Source organism: Neopelma chrysocephalum, unplaced genomic scaffold (assembly GCF_003984885.1).
Source record: "Neopelma chrysocephalum unplaced genomic scaffold, ASM398488v2 Primary Assembly neopelma1_59, whole genome shotgun sequence".
Taxonomy (NCBI): Eukaryota; Metazoa; Chordata; class Aves; order Passeriformes; family Pipridae; genus Neopelma; species Neopelma chrysocephalum.
In genome coordinates, this window is record NW_020897714.1 from 16,687,524 (window position 1) to 16,705,358 (window position 17,835).

General features: G+C 38.4%; 1 protein-coding gene across 7 annotated transcripts in view; it reads left to right on the top strand.

Annotated features, from left to right (window-relative positions):
- The window catches only part of TCF20 (transcription factor 20), a 130,609-nt gene that overhangs the window by 98,842 nt on the left and 13,932 nt on the right, over positions 1 to 17,835 (top strand). For all 7 annotated transcript variants that reach the window (XR_003533685.1, XM_027680092.1, XM_027680095.1 and 4 more), the window contains one exon: positions 16,257 to 16,350. Coding sequence is in view for 6 of the 7 variants with exons in the window: in XM_027680092.1 (XP_027535893.1) it covers positions 16,257 to 16,350 (94 nt within the window). In the remaining variant the exon portion in view is untranslated. The remainder of the gene's footprint in view (positions 1 to 16,256; positions 16,351 to 17,835) is intronic.

Consider the following 17,835-nt stretch of genomic DNA (forward strand, 5'->3'; position numbering starts at 1 on the left):
TACAAAAATAAGGAAGCATGAAATTATGGGTGGAGAAGAAATTCTGAAAGACAGGCTGAATAATGAACTTCAGATTTGGTTTTCTCAGAAAGGCATTACCATCTGCTGCGCTACTGAAGCTCTGTGCTGTCATGACTCCTGGTCTGTAAGAGTGTGCTGCCACAGAGATGAGAACCTGGTTGTATCTCAGTTCACTGCCTTCCTCTGGTGGGGACCTAGAAGTGTGAATCACTAGTGCTACAGCAATTGGTAGCTCACAGGAGCTCAGTGGATTGCTATCGTGAGCCTTAAATGCTAAAGAGGTGAGCAGGTGGAAGCCACACATACGTTTCTGATGCAATAATTTCAATGTCTTAAATGATTGGAAGGCAGGAATTACATTTGTGAAATGAAGTTGGTTTTCTTTGACTTTGCGGTGAATAGAAGTCAGGTAAATCTGGTGCAGTGTATTGGTGATCATGGATTGTAGGTGACAAGAAGCACATTTTAGCATATCTTAGTTGAAGTCTCAACCATAAAGGTGATACTAGTAAGAGGAAAGACTCCAGTATCAACCCTTTTGTATGGAGACAAGAGAGAAGATGAAGTGCAGGCAGGGAAGTAATTTCTGTTCATCTTTGCTAGCAGACTCCTTTGTCATTGGTGTATCCCAAAGTATAAGCATTTTGTCTGTGCTTGTATGTGGTTTTATATTTTACTACTTGTCTTGCATGTGGAGTGAGGAAAGCAGAAAATAGATTTACTGACAATAGGGCGTTGGGAAAGAATTAAATGTTTACCCACTTCTATTAGTTGTAGCCAGAAGCACTGGAAACTTGTATGTAAAAAGCAGCTTGCTCGTTCCACAGTTGTGGCCTTTCTGTAAAGCATCAGGGATCCTCATAATCTATGTACAGTTCTCATTTAAAAATACATTTAAATAACCTAATTTCAAAGAAGCTTTTCCAAATGTGAATGGGGCCTTCTCTGTGCAGGAGATTTCTAAACAAAGCTTTAGAGCTTTTTGACTGGCCATCCTCAAGCACAATCTTTTTCTGTAAGATTTAAATTGCCTGTTATTGTAGAGATGCCAAACTTGCTAAATTCTCAATAGTGAGTGGATGCAATCCATTTATATGTCATTTTAGCTTGAATCTTTCTAAGCTGTGCTGCTAAAAAGGTTGTTAAGATTCCCCAAAATTTTGGAGGAGAGTTGTTGTGCTATTGGTATTTTGTTTTGCTAACTTAAGCTGAACCAATTTTTTTAAACTTAGACTAATTCCAGATGTTTGTCACTTGAGCTGTATTCCCTTACCTTCATTAAAATAATGCTACTAACAAATTAGTTTATTCTGCTCCATGCCACTGATTTTAAAATTATCTATATTTGATTACAACTAGGCAAAAATGTAGACTTAAAAATATTTTTCCTGTTTTTTGGGAAAAAAAAAGTTATTTCCTTTTTTTATCTTTCATCTGTCACATTCAGTTTGATAAGAGGTTAATTTCTGAAGGTAAGAATTCATGACTTTCTTTTATATAATATGGGTTATTAGAATTGTATTCTGTCTTTTGTAAGACCTTTTTAAATAAAAAAACTTCACAGTTTTCCGATTTCATTCTTAAAATAAGCATTATCCTGAATCCTTTGATCAGTGAATAAGTAAAAATAATACTTCAACTATAATAGTAGTGTGCTACCATTCATAATAAAGGAAAGCTCTCCAAACACTGCAATGCAAACCGAGTTCATAAAAAGCTATCTACACATAATGCTTTGTGCAGTAGCCAGGCTGGGGTAGGAATGACACAGGCAAAACTGGGACACTTAGTGATGGTGGTGTGAGAATTCCTTAAAATTGTGGAATCATAGGATAGTTTGGGGTGGAAGAGGCCTTAAAGATCACCTTGTTCCAACCCCTCCGCCATGGGCAGGGTCACCTTCCAATAGACCAGGTTGCTTGAAGCCGCATCCAACCTGGTCTGGAACTCTTCCACAAATGGGTCATCCACAGTTTCTCTGGACAGTGTTCCAGTGCCTCACCCTCACAGTAAAGAATTTCTTCCCAACATCTAATCTAAATCTCCTTTCTTTAGTTTAAAGCTGTTCCCTCTTGTTCCGTCACTACCTGCCCATGTAGAAAGTCACTCTCCATCATTTTTTATAAGTCCATTTTAGGTACTGGAAGGGGCTGTAAGGTCTCCCTTCTCTTCTCTAGGCTGAACAACCCCAGCTCTCTGTCTGTCTTCATAGGAGAGATGCTCCTGTTCTCTGATCATCTTTGTGGCTTTATAGAAAGCAGATTTTAAACTTTTTTCTTTTCAAAAATAAATTTTCTATCTATGTCCATTATAAACCTAGTTATATAACCTCAATATATTTTTTTAATTAGAGAAATATGTTCTGAAAGAGGATAGATTAATTTCCCTAGATTTAGAAAGATGAGTAAAAATAAAACTGAAGTATGATGAGTATTCGTGTAATAATTTTAGAAACTACAGCAAGATTATAACTAGTTTTTTTTCCTGAAAGAATGTTGCTCTTCAGAGACAAGAAATGGAGAAGAGAGGTTCTTTCTGTGAAGCATATTTTGCCTGAGGTTATGGAAGAAGCCAGGAAAGGAGTTTGAGTTTCCCAAATCTTAAACCCATCTTTTTTTAGCTAATCTAAACTATGCAACTCTTATCCTATTGGGCTCTGAGTAGTTTTTCTTTGTTGTCAAAGGAAATATTTTTCAAACAATTGCATACACTTAGCTGGACTCTGTGTATAGGATAGTCTTCATGGACAGAGCACTTTGGCAAAAAGTTATTAATGAGCCTTCATTGTTAAGGATTGGATCCCAGCCAGCTGCTTAGTGATTAAAGTTTAATTGCATGATGATTAGTTTTCATTAGTAAGTAATTAGCACTTAACAGTAGTCTTGTATTGCTAAAGCTATGGACAAGCTTAAGTGGCTTGAGCCATGTTGAGGGAGAAGGTCTGTAGCTGGAGATGTGGGCACAGAGCTGTTTAGGGAATATGGGAATGAGAATTCTGATGTTAGTTGACCTCATCAGCTTGTTCCTGCTGCAGCATTAAGCCAGGAGGAGGGATGAGAGTGGGAAATAGAACAGAACAGCCTGGATATAGGGCACAGAGAGTGGCTGTGGATTAGCCCATGTGTAGAGAGTTACCAAACATAATCCTCTTCCTGAAAAGGCCCTTTGAAGTTTTGAGTTGCTCTCGCAGTAATGCTGGTTTTCATAGTCTTGTCCCTTTCCTTGCCACAACTAAAACTCTTTTTTCAGAATTCCCCCCTGAATTGGCAAAATTCCCATTTTTACTGTGATAGCAGTCCTTGATTGCTTTGTGCCACAGTGGGGTAAATTAGGAGAAAGATGAGTGCAGGACAAGGGCTGGGGGAAGTGAAATGGGTGAGGGTAGACGGAGGTAGGAGTATAGCAAAAGGTCAAGGCTCCTTTGCTGTTAAAAGAACAAAGAGTGTCCCATGTAAACCACTTCCGATTCACTGAGGAATCTGTTGTGAAGGTAAAATATGGTGATAATTTCATGTAGGCTAAATTAGGGTTGTTAGAAGCCATTCTTCTCATCCACGCCTCTCCTCTGACAGCAATAGTGCTCTGTGACTGAACCAAGTTAGGTAGCTGATCTGGCCAAGAAAATTCCCCCCCCCGCCTCCCTGTTTCCATTTTTATCAAGCTAATTTTTTGGCTGGACTGGCTCTCTTGACTTTCCGTGTCAGTACAGATACAGAGAAATGCTGGGCGTAGGAGGGGGCAGCAGGTTGTGCAAGAACGAACTGATGTCTTAAAATGATTTGAAAGTGAATGGCCTGGTCAAGATCATGGCTTCAGATAGAAAGTTTTTCCAGAATGATATTACTAAGTATCCAAAGTAGCAAATTCAAAAAAAGGTGCAGTTTTAAAGTTTGTCTAAGATGGTTCTCAAATGTATATATTTATTACTGATGGCAAGTACATCCATCTAGTTGTCTAGGCATATGAAAAGGTAGGGGGTTTTCTTTATTATTATGATTATTCCACAGTTTAGAAGCAATAGGGACTGGATGCTCCCTCCCCTCTGCTGGCCTAATTTGCCAGCTGGATTAGCCTGAAGCAGACATTTCAGTTAAAAGGAGTAGAGTAGCTACAGTTTCTTTTGAGAAATTCTAACAGTGCTCAGGGTGTGACTTCAGTGGTGTAGATATACTTAATCTATCTTCAGACTTGCTTAACTGTTGGTAAGAGGAGACACACCAGTGTAGGACTTGTCATAAAACTCAAGGACTTGGCCAGCCCTGGTCAAGGCACAAAGACGGTTCTGAGGCGCACAGCCCACTCAGGGCTCTGCGAGCTGCAGCTGCACTGTTTGTCACCACCTGAGCTACCAGTGGTAAAAATAGATTGTGTATGTGTTCCTGAGGCCTGGCTGCACAACTGGTTGTAGCATAAATACACTTAGGTCTTATCTCAACCAGCTGATTGTTGTCTTGTGTAGTAAGCTTTCCTTTTGTTTGAGAAAATACTAAAGGTTAATGTTAAAAACTGGGTGAACAGTCTTCACTTACTAATGACTTCCCCCCTCCCATTTCTAGCTTCTTGCATGTTTTCTTTTGTGCTTAGGAGACCAAACTCTGCTGTATGTCTCTTTCCCATGGCTACTCATTTCACAAAATGGTTTTGTTGTTGCTTTGCACTAGACTGCTGTTAATTGCAGCTTTTCTTGCACCTTCAACTCCTTTATTCTTACTGAGAACTCATGCTTGCTAAGTTTCAGAAAGTTACTGATGATTAAAGGCGACTGACCAGCTTCATAAAAGACATACTGCTAGGGGAGGGGAAGGAGGAGGAGGGTGTCTTGGCATGAATCTCTGAAATGGGGACTTTCTCTAAAGGATACTGGTCCTCAATGTGAAACTTCAAAGGAAAGTAAAAAAGGTGGGTGGGCATGGGAGGGAAAGGCAAGTTCATGTACTTGAGTTCAGATTTGAGAGCTGTGAACTTTTCAGACTTTATGCTTGTGCTGTCAAAAATTGACTGCATGGCCTTTGACAAGTCATTTAGTTATTCTGTAAAGCAGGCTTTAAGACCACTTATTTTGTGACATTTGTAGGGTGCTTTGAAAACTGAAGGTACAGTGTATGTTTAAGTTGTCAGTTGTTCTCGGTTAAATTGGAATATTAGGGAGCTGATATGAGGTTTCGTGTTTTAGTTGCATAGATGTAATGGGGGGAAGCTAAATTTAAAGTTTGTTCATGTATCACTTAGAATTGGGTCCAAAAAAAGAATAAAAATGTTTTGTTACATATTCTTTTGCTGTTAGCTTTCCCTTTTCTTGTAGAAAGTTAAAATGATGAAGATACTAATAGCAATGTACTGGTACCATATGTAAATTCCTTATATTGTTAAGTGTTTTCTGGGGGACTAAGTCTTCACGTTAAATTGAATCACTAAAATTTCAAGGTTGACACAATTCATAACTGGTGCTTTCCAGAAAACCAACATTATTTTATTTTTTAATGTTCATTTTAGGAAATCATTTAGATTAGAAAAATCCAATACTCACATTATAGGTACATAAAACTCTTTTACAGGGTTTTAATGCAGTCTTAACTCCTATACTTTAACTATTCCTCCCTTCAAGTGTCATATGTTATCACTGGGGAACGTAAGGATTCTGTAGTGATGCCACATGGTACTGTTCTTCTAAGCAGAAACTTTCAGAGGCAGAAACTTTCCCCTTTCCTGGGGAACAGGAGTTGTGAATAGTTACCAATAAATTCAGTTTCCTGGACAAATAGCTTCAAGGATAATGCCAAAAGAAGAATTGTCTGTTCTGAAGTTGTCTAACAAAGAAGACTTTAGTGCTGACTTCCACTTCTGCTTTTGGGCTAGAGCCTCTAGAAGATGAAGGAATAAGGAGTGCAAAGAGTGTGTGTTTATGTAGAGTAAAAGAAAAACAAAACAAAAATGCCTATATCCTTCTATTTCTGCCTCAGGTGAAAAAAAGATTGAAATTTCTCTTTGATCTTTCACAGTGACTTATTTCTAGCAACCTATGGCTCATCCTAGTTCTTTTTTCTTAGTATAGATTGATCTAGATTTATAAAAGTGAAGGGGTGGCTTGCAAATGGATAATGTTTTTGCCTTTACCGTGATTCAGCAGTGTTCTGAGCCCAGAAGATCTTCATTAGTCCTCTTTCCCTTCAGATCTGGGGAGAACCACATCTAATCCTTAGCTGGAGGAAGTTCTACCCTTAGGAGAACCACATTATATCTGTCCTTTAAGGAGACTACTGACTACCTCAGCTGCTTTGTAGTATCCAGCTGGAATGCCATCCAGTCTTGGACTGCTGCTATTTATATTTTCTGCCTCTTCTAAAGTGCTGCTAGCTCATACAATGTTTTCCTGTGCTGTGTGTCTGGCAAGCCTACAAATCCTACATATTCTTGAATAAATTCAGTTTACAATTTATGAAAACTACCTATTATTGCAATGGGCAGTTTAAGTAGCACATATATCATTATGGTTTGTAGGTTTTTTCCCTGATGATTATTGAATAGTGAAGGAACATATTCTTGTCTAAACCCATTCAGATTTTTGGCCAGCAGACATTATTTTACATAGAGCACCTCTATATCTGAGGACATTTCATCAATATGTTTTAATAATTTCTCTAGTTTTCCTCTATTGTGATTGATTATTTATTGCTGTGGTTCATGAACTTGTTTGTTGTTCTTTTTAAAACACTGATATGTGACTTGATAGTTTATCACTAAAAAGACTCACAGGAATTTCTCCTTCCACAAGCATTGCCTTTACCTCTTCTCTTGGATTCATTCACCTGCTGTTGTTGCTTATTTTTGGCTGCTTTTCCTCAGTGGTAGCAACAGCCACCAGTGACCTCAGGAATACTGGTGTACACTTTGTTACTTCTTATTATAGCTCTGCTGCCAACTACTGCTTCAGCGGTTTTCTGGAGGCGCTGTCGTCTTCTTGCTCTTTCTCTAGTGGTATTGAATAGTATTTTTGTTTGCTACCCTTTTTCTAGAGAGACAAGTTGTTTATTTTCCAGTACGATGAGCTAAACTGTCATTTTCACATACCTGCTTCTTTCACATTCATCTGCCAACCTTCTCTTTTCTTATGCCTCAAATAGAAGTTACTTGTCATTATTTTATCTGCCTTTATCCTACTGCTTTTTCTTCCTTCAGTTTCAAGAACTAAAGATCCTCTTCCAATCAGTGCACCCTGGCTAATTTTATAATTTCCCAAGCGAAGTGCTTCACTCTCAAACCCCTGCACATTTACGTTTGTTTTTCTTCACGCATTTCTTCAAAACCCTTCTTGTCTGGGATTTGTGCTGAATAATTGGATATGCTTAGCCTGCTGCTGTGATGGACTCTGCCCAATGTTGCTGGCTCAGTCTCATCATTCCTGTTTCATCCCTTTGCATCCACCAACGCTTTGTTCTGTGTTTCCAAAGTGTCTTGCTCAGTGGGGCTCTGTTCATGTGAGGGCTTGCACAGATTATTACAGGTAATGAAAATGATGTATTTCTGTCCAGTGTTACAAGTCTCTGAGTCATTGGCAGGGGTGGATTTGTGCTGTACCCTTTCTCCTGTCAGGTTGTGTCAATATGTAATATCTTGTCAAAATATTTTTCCATTTACAGTTTGTTTTGATCAAAGCATTTCCTTATTTTTAAGCCTTTATAAAGATTTCATTTCTGTTGAATCCACTGCTCGTAATAACACAGTGATTATTATGTCCTTAACAAGCCAGTCCTTTTTTTTTTCATTTGAACCTTTTAGTAAATACGAAGCATCATCTCTTTTTTCTTTGATTAGAGAAAAAGTGGTTCTGTCATGCAGTTTTGCCTCTTAAAAACAAATTCTTTGAGTTTATTGCATTTTCTTGTTTACGTCAGGTTTTTTCCATTTTTGTGGCATTCCAGACATTGATATTCAAAGCTATTGCTTTACGGGGTGGGGAGAGGGAGGGCTTCTGGTAATTACTTAATTTATCCAGAACCTCTTCCCTTACGGTGAGGATGTTGCCTTGTTTTAAAGTAACTGTGTGCTGTTGTTTTATAGTGTACTTGGTAGGCCTTGCACTAAATAGAAATTCACTGCATCTTTGGGTATTTCCTGTAATCAGTATCCAAGATGGCCAGGAAAGAAATCTTGTGCTGCCAGAAAATCCAACTGCAGTAAATGTTCTCTCTTGCTTACTATGCTGTTCCCTCAACTCTGTGAGTCCTTATCACATAATCACTGCTTGAAAATTTGAATTTCTTATTCCTCTTTTAAGTCTGCTTGTCTGTCTTTCAGACCTTTTTGTAACTAAATTGCACTTATTGTTGCATGTTTAATTCCCCAAATGAATAGTCAAGATAACATAAACTGCATAATTTTTTCTGCTAGACTTGCATACTTTAACAAACTCAAATCCCTATACTTAAAAGTGCTTTTCTGAAATGTTTCTCTCATTCAGGGTAGCTGTTTGTCATCAAAGGAAATAAGATTTACAAATTTCTTGGCTTCTTGGACTTGGTAGTCTATGTATTATTTTAATATTTTTTAAAATTTGAAATGGCTACATAGGTGTGTACTTAGCCTGCTTAATTGAAATTAAACATGCTTTTTCAGCACCATTTAAAATTACTGGTTTTGTTAATTTTGGTAAATCTGTTTTAGTTAACCATCAGTTTAGTCTTGAAGGATCTAATATCAATTTTGGTTCAGTTACACTCGGCCTTTATTTCATTAGGGTTTTTTCTCCTTCCATTGTTTGAGAGGCAGGGAGGGTTCATCCCCCTTTGAGTCTTACTCAGCTTTTCACCAGTCTCATATGTTCATGCACATTTGAGCCTTTGATCACTCTACCAAGTGAACAAAACAGGCTTGTAAGGAGTACTGAACATGAATTTATCACTTAGATTGAATTTCAGCCCTTTTATATAGTGTTACAATTTAGCTCAACCTTCATGTTATGGAGGTAAGACTGAAGTCTTAAAAACTTGTAACTTAACAGTAATTTTTGTGTGCTTGCATTCTTTTTAATAATCAGAGGTTTTCTGTTGTTCATTGTGGAATTTTACAATCATATCTTGTAGTCTTCAGAAAAACTACCATTCCAGACAGGTGCCAAAGTATGTTTTGTTGTGGTGTCCTGCCTCCAGCGATGGCCACCTCTTCACCACTACATATATTCGGAGATTTGTAGTAAACCAGGCATGTGCAGCATGATAATGCATATTTTCTCCCTCCTTTCGGCAATCACAGCTTTAGAGTCGTTGCTTTAATATCCCTGTGTTTACCAGGCAGAGGTATCCCTATCCTTGATGAACTTGTTTTTGAACTTGCTTATCTTTTTGCCAGTGCAGTATTCTTGGGCAGTGACTTTTATAGTTCAATTACTAGATGAGTGAAAAAAGCATATTTATTTTACATTTAAACCTGCTCTTCCTTCTTGGAAATGGCTAAGAATCATTCCCTTATGCACATCGTATTTGATTTTGTAGGTCTCAATTGCCTTTCAGTTACCTCTTTTCCAAAATACTTAGACTTTTTTCAAATGGAAGCTCTTTATGTTCCTAGTTATCTCTCTGGTCTGTCTGTTCATTTTTTTCTAATCACTTGTGTTCTTTTATTAGTAGAATAATCAGAACCATGCACAACATTAAGATGTCAGGATACTACAAGAGTAACAGGTAGACATAATGAAGATTTTGGTTTCATTATGGATTTCTTTTTTTTATTATATTCTGCTTATATTCTGGCTGTCTTTCTTTGTTTTGTGGTTACAGGGATTGCATGATATTTCTGTCCAGGATGACTACTAATACCTTGCTATGAATAGTAAAAGCTAATTTATAGTCTGTCATCATGTGTATATATAGGTGAAAATATTTTCACCACATAAATCACTTTGCACTTAACAACATTAATTTTCATCTCCATTCTGTTGTACAGTTATCCAGATTGTGAGATGGTTTTGCAGCTTTTTACTATTAGTTTGAGATCTGACTACCCTGGACAATTTTACAACCTTCACAAGTTTTCACACCTTATTGTTCACCCCTCCTTTCAAGAGTCTTTTTAAGTGCAGTTGAATAGATTAAGTGTCTGCATAGGACCTTACAATTATTACTCGCAAACCATTCCTTGTTAAAACGAAACATTTCTGTTCTTGTTACTTTCTATTTTTCCTTCTAGTTGAGGGAAATAAAATGCTCTGTTCTTAATTTCAAGTGCTTCTGTGGTAGTTTAATGAGTTTTGTATGTATTGAATAGGATTTTCCATTTTTAAGACATTTTCCAGCTCTTAAATTTCTTGTTGTGTTTTTTTTTCCATGCCATCCATTTTGAGCTGCAGCTTCTCTTTGTGCTTGAGCAGCCTGTGCAGCACTGCAGTTCTGACTTTTTACTGTGTTTCCCTAATGCAACTTTATTAGTATGGCATCTTCCAGATCATTGATTTATCTGTTTGCTGAAATCTTGGAATCTAAATTTGTCCTTTGTTTCTTGACTTGAAGATAGCTGCCCAATTTTACTTCAAGACTAGTTTTATTATTTACTTGATTTGCTTGCTTCAGGAGTATATCGTCTTTGGGAGGAGATACCTTTTTATAATGCCAGTTTAAAGGTTTTTACCTTTTTAATTGTGGGGTTCCTTTTACTGATATTCTCTGCCTGTTTTTTTGATAACTTAAAATTGTTTGTCAGGAAATGGAAACTAATAATTCTGTATCCTTCAGTACTAATTGTTATCTATAGCCCCACTCACATAAGCAAATTTTTTCATTAACCAGAATCTGCACATCAGAGTGAAAGTGCTCTTTTCCTCTCCTGTTTCCTAAAAATATCTGCCTCCCCTGCTTTATTCATCTCAGTCCCTTTTTGCAGCAGTGTTCCAAAATCACTTATTCCTTTCTCCCGTAGCAAGCAGTATAAATATTTTTTTAGCTTTTCTTGTAGCTTGTTGGAGTAAGTTCTCTCTCTGCATCCCACTTTCCAGGAAAGAGAATGCGGCTGCCTGCTGCTTCTGTTGCCCTTTCGCCTGAATATTAAATCCAAGCCTCTGCCGAGCCTGCCAACTGTTTAATCAGAAATAGTCAGAAGGCCCTCCTTCCTAATATTGCAGCTGACTCTGAAATCCTCATTATCTTACATCTGCATTTGTGCAGTGCAATTATACAGAAGCAATTATTTTCCTAAAAGCTTACCATTTAAACAGACGAAGGAGAGAGTATGAAAAATGCATATAACATGTAAAGCAAAGACTTGTACCTATATTAATTAATGCCACATATATTTTATTTTTTGCTTGCCTTTCTTTGTTAGTAACCGTTAGTTGTTGCTTTCCATTTTATTCCACTTATGCACTGTTGACACTGGTATGCAAGAAGGGGAAAAAACAAGGAGATGCCTGGAAAACAAAGCAAAGGAAAAGGAAAACAAAGGAAAGGAAAAAGAAAACAAAGAGCAAAGGAAAAACTGGTCATTGGAAGAGAGGAGGTCAGAGTGAGGTCTGGGTGTGGGGCACAGGTGAGCAAAGTAAAAGAAGAAACCCATCAACAAGAAAAGGCTCTTTGGATTATAGACAGCAGAAAATATGATACAGTTGCATCTGTCGTGAATGTCCTTGCTTAAACTGGCTTGCTAATTGTTCAGCAAGAAAGATAGTGGAGGAGTTGTCTGAAAACACCTTATATTAGTGTTAGGCAGAAGCAATTAATTTCTGCTTCTAGGCAGCTGTTCCTGTGGCTGCCCAGAATATGTTGGAAGGGCTTGTCTGGCGGCTCCCATCCTCCCACCAGCAGGATACCAGTACTCCAGTATTATCCCTGTCAGTGCAGAGCCAAAGCGAGGAGGTGAGTGTTTTAGTTGAGCAGCTTGGGGCACTTCTTTCACAAGCCTAAGACTTGTGCTTGGCTGGGAGGAAGAAGATAGGCTGGTAGGTAGGTAGCTCAGGGCGTTTGTTTTAACACCTGTGTGGAGTTGGGAACAAATCTGAGGAAAGCAAAAAAATGTACTCAAAAAACAGACTCCTATTTATATATGTACAGCAGCATGGTATCAGAATTTTGAGTCTACTCTTTTTAGTAGTGAAAGAATACAATTTTCAAGGGGGGAAAAGCCAACCTTAAAGCAAAAGAAATATAGCTGGTAGATGGTGGAGCATTTTAAATGAATCAGAGCCACTCTGCTGCTGCTGTGGTAGCTGTCCCCCAGCTCTTCACACTTCCAGGTTGGGTGTTACTTTATTTTGGTAGACAGAGAATGATGAGCTGTAGCAAAGAAGAAATGGGCTGCTAATAGCGTGGAGAGGTAGAGACAATGTATCTGGCTCTAATACTATTGATAATTTAGTTCAAGGGATGGAGTGTCTTTTCTAAATGGCACTTTTCAGTCTCTCCAGCCTATTCTAAGTGAGATATATGTGCCTTGTGGCCAGAGATGAATTGTGGAGATAGGACCTCTGAATCAATCTTCACTGTGTGGTCTCTTTTTTCCTTCTTTTTTTTTTCTTTTTTAATTTAAGCCAGGAGTTGATTAGATGCCTGGCAATGATTACTATCCATTGGCACCTCCCGTTGGGAGCACACTCCAAGTACCAGCCTTCAGCTCTTTCAAGCAGGGGAGGTTAAGCAGGCTGCTTACTGAGCAAAAGGAATTTCTCTTCCCTTGAGAGCCTGAGTGCTGTTTCCCTGGCTAAGAATGCTATAATTCCTTTACAAGTGACAAGCAGGCTGCTACCATCTGCTGGCAAATGGCTGTTGGATGGTGGAGTTCGGGTGAAAATATGCTCATGGACCAAAGAGAACGATTAGTGGTCATTATGCCCAATTCACACATTTCCTGTATGAAGTTCTGTGGTTTTATTTTGGTTTTAGAATGTTTACTAGTTGTAGTGTGCATAAATTCATAAGATAAGGGTTCTAACCAAAACCACAGAAAGTACAAGTAGGAACTATGCATCTTTTTACCTTTTAAAGCACAGCAGCAATGTCTTATAAAAGAAGACTGAGACCATCCAGAATTTTTTAAGCACTTTATTCTGTCTTTATGGAAACACCTGGGTATATTTGGAAACCATGTGGCATTACATGATGATAGTGTCTTTCAAAGATTAGCGGATAGACTCATAAGATGTTTTAGAACCATGCAGCTTTGTAGTGTGTCTGCTTTGTGCAGTCACTCTGTGGTGTGTCAAGAAGGAACAACTCAAAAGAAAAGAGTAGTTATTGTGTATGTGGTTCCCTCAGCTTCCCCGGAAAGCAGCAGATGGTCGAGGGTCCCGGGAGGTAGAAGAAATGGGGCCATTAGACTGTCAGTGGCTTGTGAAAAGCAGAAGCATCTGCCAGAATGGAGACTTGTTCAGCAGCAGGGGAGCCAGCAGCAGCAGATGATCTCTGCCTTGAGCCGTCAGTGGCATAGTAGTCCTCTGGGGAATTGCTATTGTGGGTGTGTAGCTGCAGGTAACCTTGGTAAAAATCTCAATTGGTCTGCCAGACTGAAAAAAGGGGAAATGAAGGCTTGGTGCTCATGCCCTGGCATCTTACCTACCCACTTTCACTGTCTAATCACTCCTAACTACAACCAATTTGAAAGCATTCCGTACCCATTCTGTATTGAAAATTCGGCAAAATGCCTGTCATGCTTTTGCTGTAAGTTTCAGAACAGCAACATGAACCATGCTAGATGCAGCAAAGAATAAGTTCAAAGAATAAATTAACTTTTGGAAAAGTATAAAAAATTTTGCTAGGGGTCTTGTTTTCAGTTGTGTCACACAATGCACTCTTTAAGACATGCCTTTTTAGTGTTAAGAAATATTTTATACAGCTGCAGTTTAATCTCTGCTGCTGTAGTTCCTATGCTCTTATTGACTGCTCTGTACAGGACACAGTGTTCTGGGGAAGAATGACCTTCTGTTGCAACAGTGTGATGGTACTTAAAAGATGAGATAAAGTGGGGAGGGCAGAATGCCTCTTAGGAACAAAACTAGAAATTCATATCTGCATTCAAAAAGAATAGTCGTTTGGGTTCTGTCCTCTTAGAATGATTAATCTCAGTCAGCCATATCTAAAAGCAAGAATAAAGCGTACAGGTAAAGAGCTCTGGTTCAGAACTCCTCAAGCTGCACTTCATGAGTACTTGGCATAGGTGAATCTTGGACTATTGCCAGTACATAATACCCTTCTAGAGTTGACTTTGTAGCCAGGAAAAAACATTCTCTATGGATGAGACTTGTTTTTACTCCCTTGGGAGAGTGAATTACATTGCAGTTTGGCTAGCAGTCCGTATGTGTTGATGTGCATTTCAGTATTGGTTTAGACTTTTTTTTTTTTTATCTTTGGAAACTAACATTCATGTTCTGACAGGCAAAAATAAGCTACTTGCATGTCTCTTTCTAGGCCTTTGGGACACTTCCCTTACATCATAAATACTGCAATAGTTTGTCATGATACACATTCAGTGCTTAGAAGATAGACACAGTTTAGTAGGGAGTCCTGAAGATCAGGCTCCGGATGCTTTGGCATACCCGAAAAGAGAAGGCGTTATTCAAGCCTGCAGTTGTAGATGTCACAAGAACTGACGTCTCACAAGCTTTTCTGTTAGTTACATCTGCTTTGATTTGAAGAGGGCCACCTGGTTTATGGCTGGAGCTAGTTTTGCTTTCATCTTCACTCAGTCATTTAAATACAAACTATAGTCATCTCTGCATAGCACAGAATACTAGGAAGATATTCCTGTCAGATATTCTCAGTGGTTTTGGAAATACTGTAATCAAACCCCTGTTTGCTATGCAGAGTGAGGAACTGTGCTGTGGCTGTTAGCTTTGGCCACATCTATTCTCCAGATCCCCACTGCAAGATGTATGCTGATCAGAGATGTGAAGGAGTGTGATCTAGTGGATGTGGCCACCTTGGCAGATGAGCCTCCCCGTGTGGTGAGAAACCCGTGCTTTGTCCGGTGCCAGGTGCACTGCTGGGTCGAGCACATCTGTTCCGTGTGCTCTACAGGTGTAGCTTGCTGATAGCCTTAATAGAACACATGTATTTTGACACCAGCTTTTCCAATAGGAAAAGTGTTTGTAGATCGTGTCATCAGCTCACTGTGTGCAGTCAGTGACTGAAGGCAGCTTCTCACAGCCTGAACTGAAGGTGAACTGGACCAGTTATATGAGGCCTTGAGGTATTGTTCACCAGAATAAACAAAATTCCCATGTTTCTTAAGTATGACTCAAAAGTTATTGTAGGTTGTCTTTTCTTTTTCTGCCAGTAATTTATTTGCATTTTAATTTTTAAATAGTAGCAGGCTCTTAGCATTTGGTGAATTCTGCCAGATGTGGCTGTATCTTTTTAGAAAGGAAAAATGTCAACCTGTCAGAAATCAGCTTTCATCAGAATCTTAGATTAGTTAACAAAAATCAGTTACTATGTACATTCAAGAAATAAAATTGCTGTCTGAATGAGATGCACTCTAGGCTTACTTCCTTAGGTCATTCCTTAAGTCATTCAAGATGAAGTAAATGGCTTTCATTCTGCTGCATTTCCATCTGTCTGATATTATGGTTAAATACATCATTGACTAGTTGAGCTAATGGGATTTAACTAATGAAAATTGAATGTGGTCATCAGATGAGTCTGAGCTACTTTGACAATAATTGTATGAGCATCCTTGTAGCACTGCAAGTGCTTCTTTTGGAGATGTGCCATTTCTGTGATGATGAAGTGCTTTCCCATCATGGCATCTTCTCCTGCTCCAGATAAACCTTTTCTGATCACCTGTGAAAAAATGTTCAACTTGGCTTTGATCTTCTTCAACTGCTACTGATAATGAAAATGATGTAACCAAATCACTTTTACACTAATGGTGTCTTATAAATCATTATTTGTCATGCCAGTTCTCATTTTAAAGCTGCTGCAGATCCAAAAAAGCTCTTTTTCCTCCAGTTTTAACACTGATGTCATTGTCAGGTACTGAAACGTGGGCCAGTAAAATAGCTTTGAGAAGTGTTTCAAGTTCTTTCTGAATGGCTGAGCGTTTCATATCTCTTACATGGTTAGAACAACTGAAAAGTTTGTAGTTTGAAAGAGGTTATATTGTTACCTATTTGAAAGGCCTTTATTTGTATGGTGTGGAAAGATAGAGTCTAACACTGTGATTAGTCAAAAAACTTTTACTGGAATGTGGTTGATTCCCAGGAAAATACAGGTATTCAGATTGCAATCTTCATTGCCATTTCTTGGTTTCCTTTTCAGAAATGTTCCCATTGCCAGGAACCAGGAGCCACCTTAGGCTGCTACAACAAAGGCTGCTCCTTCCGATACCATTACCCTTGTGCCATCGATGCAGGTAGGAACAAATGACATATGTTAACTGTATTTCATGTTTATTCAAATCATATGACACTAAGTAATCTGAGGTACTTAACAAATTTGTTCCCTCTCTGTTTTTCACCCTACTGTGAAGATAAAGTAATATAGATGGTGAGAAACGGCATCAGATAAACAGCCTACGGGAGTGTACTGGGACAAGATGGAACTTGTAATGAAAAAGAATCTAGCTGAAAGTGCAGAAAAAGCACTTTGGGGGGAATGCAGCTACAGTGACTGAAATTTGACTGCAGTGTGAGAACTGATCACTCTTTTCTTGCAAAAAATAGAAACCCTGTGTTAAAAGGGTGCAAGTTACCAGAAAGTTCTCCTTCCTAAGAAGCAATTCATCCAGTCTCTTGAGTAGGTCCAATTTTCATCATTAGACAAGCTAATAGCATCCAGACCATTGTCTGCAGCTATGAGCCTGGGCTTCCGAGTTGGTGAGTGACAGTTTTTCATGGAGATAAACTTGATTCTTGGGTAAAAAAAATACCAGCTCAGAATAAATAGTACCCCATTATTTCAGTCCCCTCTAACTCACTTCTCCTGTCATACGAAACTTACTCTGATAACAGGCAGGTAACATTCAAGATTACAGCTCTTGACTGGCAAATAATTGCAAGCTTCCTGTTTGTTATTCCAATTCCAGAGCAGCCCACTTGTTCACCACCCATTTTATGCTGTTTTTCAAATGTTAGACTATTTGAAGTAGGTATGCTCATTTCTGGATGACTGTGTTGCACCTCTCACCATGAAATCCCATCCTTTTGGAGATCTGCATTTTATAGTAACAGAAATGCTTTATGAAGTTAGTATTATGGTGGAACACTACTAGTACCACAGTATAGATGGAGAATCCTTGACTTTACATGAAATAAGATGCAAAAGAACGATAATTCAGGTTGCAAAAACCAAACATTCAAAAAAAAGCCAGAAATAAGGGTGTCTATGGAAGTGTCATTTTGGGTTCTTATGAATGTATCTTATAAGATAGTAATCACTGTTTCCATAAGACCCTACCTCACCCTGTAGGATGAAGGGTACTCATTCATGAACATGGTTGTCCTTGCTGATGCTGTATCATGCTTACTGCATATGATTCCTTCTCAGTTCTGAAAGTAGAACCAGGAAATTTTCTGTGTTTGTCATACCTAAGAGTTTCATGAACACTAACGAACTTTTTTATGTACCATATGTTGCAGACACAATCGTCAGACGGATTTGCATTCATAAATTGTGTTTAGTATGTATTTGTTTCTGGTTTATGACCTGCCCTTTTTAATACCATGAAAAAGCCAAAATAAATTATAGTGAAAGTTCCCAATAGTTTGGATTGCTTAATTTGAATTCTTGTTTTACTAGATACAGTATGTAGCATTTTCTGCATTCTAAATATGGGTATCAAAAGGAATATATTGTCCTTTTTCTTCAGTTATACCTTCCTCATTAACTCTACTCCACT